At 31.5% G+C, this 2,500-nt stretch overlaps 2 protein-coding genes across 2 annotated transcripts in view; one reads left to right on the top strand and one right to left on the bottom strand.

Annotated features, from left to right (window-relative positions):
- The window catches only part of Npc1a (Niemann-Pick type C-1a), a gene marked incomplete at its 5' end in the record, with an annotated part of 24,218 nt that extends 22,687 nt beyond the window's left edge, over positions 1-1,531 (top strand). Inside the window, 1 exon segment of the mRNA XM_086544388.1 lies at positions 1-1,531. This exon segment is cut by the window's left edge and continues 1,225 nt beyond it.
- The window catches only part of LOC122246029 (mitochondrial amidoxime reducing component 2-like), a 7,523-nt gene that overhangs the window by 97 nt on the left and 4,926 nt on the right, over positions 1-2,500 (bottom strand). Inside the window, exon 8 of the mRNA XM_086544389.1 lies at positions 1-2,232. This exon is cut by the window's left edge and continues 97 nt beyond it. Within this exon, the coding sequence (XP_086400515.1) occupies positions 2,073-2,232 (160 nt within the window). The 3' untranslated portion in view covers positions 1-2,072. The remainder of the gene's footprint in view (positions 2,233-2,500) is intronic.

Below are 2,500 nucleotides of genomic sequence, written 5' to 3'. Positions count from 1 at the left end.
AGCACATACAGGCAAAGATAATCAGTTTATGGTTTGATAGCTCTACCATATATTTGAGTATAAATTTCTATGTCTGCAAGCCAGTTTCATTCTTTGTAATTAGTTATGTTATATTCAGATATATATATATAGATTGTAAAAACACAAAGAATGTAAACATATCTGATGTCTTTTCATTTCAAGTGGTATTTCACATTCTTGATGCACTGGTTTAAAGGACACTGCATTGCCTTTGGACTCTGTCGAACTGTACCTATTTTCTGATAAGTTCATAATCCCAGGTTCTTTGGTTGTGATTCATGTAAAACCTTATATAGTAGTCCTTTTAGTTTTTCAATGTTTGCATATATATTCTGAAGCCTTTTTTTTCTTTTTTCTTTTTTTCTTTTTTTATTGAATTTCCTTTTTCTCCTATTCTAATTTCTCTGTATTTGCTTACAAAGTCAAAAACCTAAAGGGGCCCAGGGTCTTAAACATATGGAAATGGAGGAGGATAAGGATTCATATACATGAATATAGAAGTGATAAATGGATCTATGTCAAGGCTCAGTTTGATGGTAACCAAAAGAATATTGGTTTATTGGTGTAGATTATTATTATCATTATTATTTTTCTCTCAATTTCTCAATCTTTCTCCCCCTGTATATCTCTCTTTTACCTATTTTTACCTCCTCTTCTCATTGCTTTTTCTTACATCTGCTCCATATACAAAGATTGATAAGACAGAGGTAATCAACAATTCTGATAAATACTGCAGTAATTTTTTTTTGCATTGAGAAGGTTTGAGATCCTCGGATTTTTGTATATACATAGGAAGTACGAGAAGTATATGAAGAACAGCTTTGTTCATGATTTGTGCTCAGTTTAAAAAACTGACTGACACAGTTGCACTTAACAGACATATTTATTATATTGGAAAGGTATGAACATGAATCAATCATATCAATATGCAAGATATGCAAATTACAGTTCGGTATTATATCTTCATTAGAATGTAACATTGAAATGCTATTTAAATATTTTGCCTTTTGGAAATACTCATTCTCATTCATGCCTTTTAAATGTTTGTCACAATGAACTCTGTTCACTCGTCATATTTTTTTATTAAGGAAATTTTTGAAGTTGGTATAAATACTAAAGAAAAATGACAAGAAATTTATTTGTAATGCAAACGGGTTATATGATGTTATTTTATGGCAAAATAGCAAGCTGTATTGGGTCTCATTATATCCAAATATGAATGTGTGTTTGTGAATTGTGAGTGTGTGACTGTTGAAAGTCATGATTGGTAACAAGTTGTTGGTTATATCTAGTAAAAACAGTTTTCATATATTTTAGATAGTTTTATGTAAGATACTGTGACAATGATATATTTTGCAATAGTAAAACAATGAATCATTCATTTCACACAGAAGAGAAATTGTTACATTTTCCTTAATTTTCTTATGTGTGAAATGTATGATTACCAACTTATAAACCAAAAATTAATGGCATGTGTTTTCTAGATTGTTAAATAAAATGGAAGAATTTCTAGGATGTGTTTCAATCTCATTTGCTTAACCTGTGAAGTTCACTGACAGATGAAATAAATAATTATGACAATCTATCAGAAGTATAGCAGAGATTAATTAATGGAAGAAAAATCTCTAGCAAAGGAACAGCACTCTTCAATATGTGCATTAATATGAAGGTTTAGAAATACGACAAAGAAATTGGCTTTGTTACTATACTACGAAGACAGAACTTTGCGTGTAAATCTGGAAGTTTAAATCATTTAGTGTGACAAAAATGTTAAGGTATGAACACTAATGTAAACTGTGTGTATAGGGAAATCCCAATTATAATTATACATTTATTAATATTACACAGTATGCATTCATATTTGCTGTTGGGTGATCATGCCATTATATTCCGTCTAGTTAATATATATGATAAAATCCGTTCTTAAGCAGATTAGTAGAAAATCGTAGCACAAATCACTACTGCCTAATTCTTTCGAAACAAATAGATTCCCATCGAGACATAGAAGTGAAAGGGTCTCAGGCATTGATATAATGTAAGCGGGTGGAGACTTACGTGCTTCTAAACCAAGGGTGAGTAGATATTCTGGCCACATACACCACGTCTCCAGTATGTAGCGACCCTGTGCTTTCGGTGGCCATGTTCACGCCGAAAATGGGTTTGTTTTTCCATAGTTTGGCTAGCTTTTCTGGTTCTTTGGGAACCCTATATCTGTAAGAATTGATTTTTTTTAAAGCCTGTCAAAATAAAAGTTATTATACATATTAATGGGTGTTAAAGCATGTTTGTTGAAGTGTTCTATCTGACCGGCATCTGTTGACAGCCGAATCATCATGCTTGGACTGTTATGTATTTCCCAGATTGCATTTGCTATAGATAAGATATATTGATAACTTTGTTAAATAATGCAGTTATGAAGTGAAGTCTCACATGCGTAATATTTTTTGTTTCGTGCCTTCAAGATATTGAGCCTTGTCTA

Source organism: Penaeus japonicus, unplaced genomic scaffold (assembly GCF_977035675.1).
Source record: "Penaeus japonicus unplaced genomic scaffold, GWHDUDI00000001_assembly GWHDUDI00000015, whole genome shotgun sequence".
NCBI classification, from domain to species: Eukaryota; Metazoa; Arthropoda; class Malacostraca; order Decapoda; family Penaeidae; genus Penaeus; species Penaeus japonicus.
The sequence above is the reverse complement of the archived record's forward strand: the minus strand, read 5'-3'. Positions and strand labels throughout refer to the sequence as shown.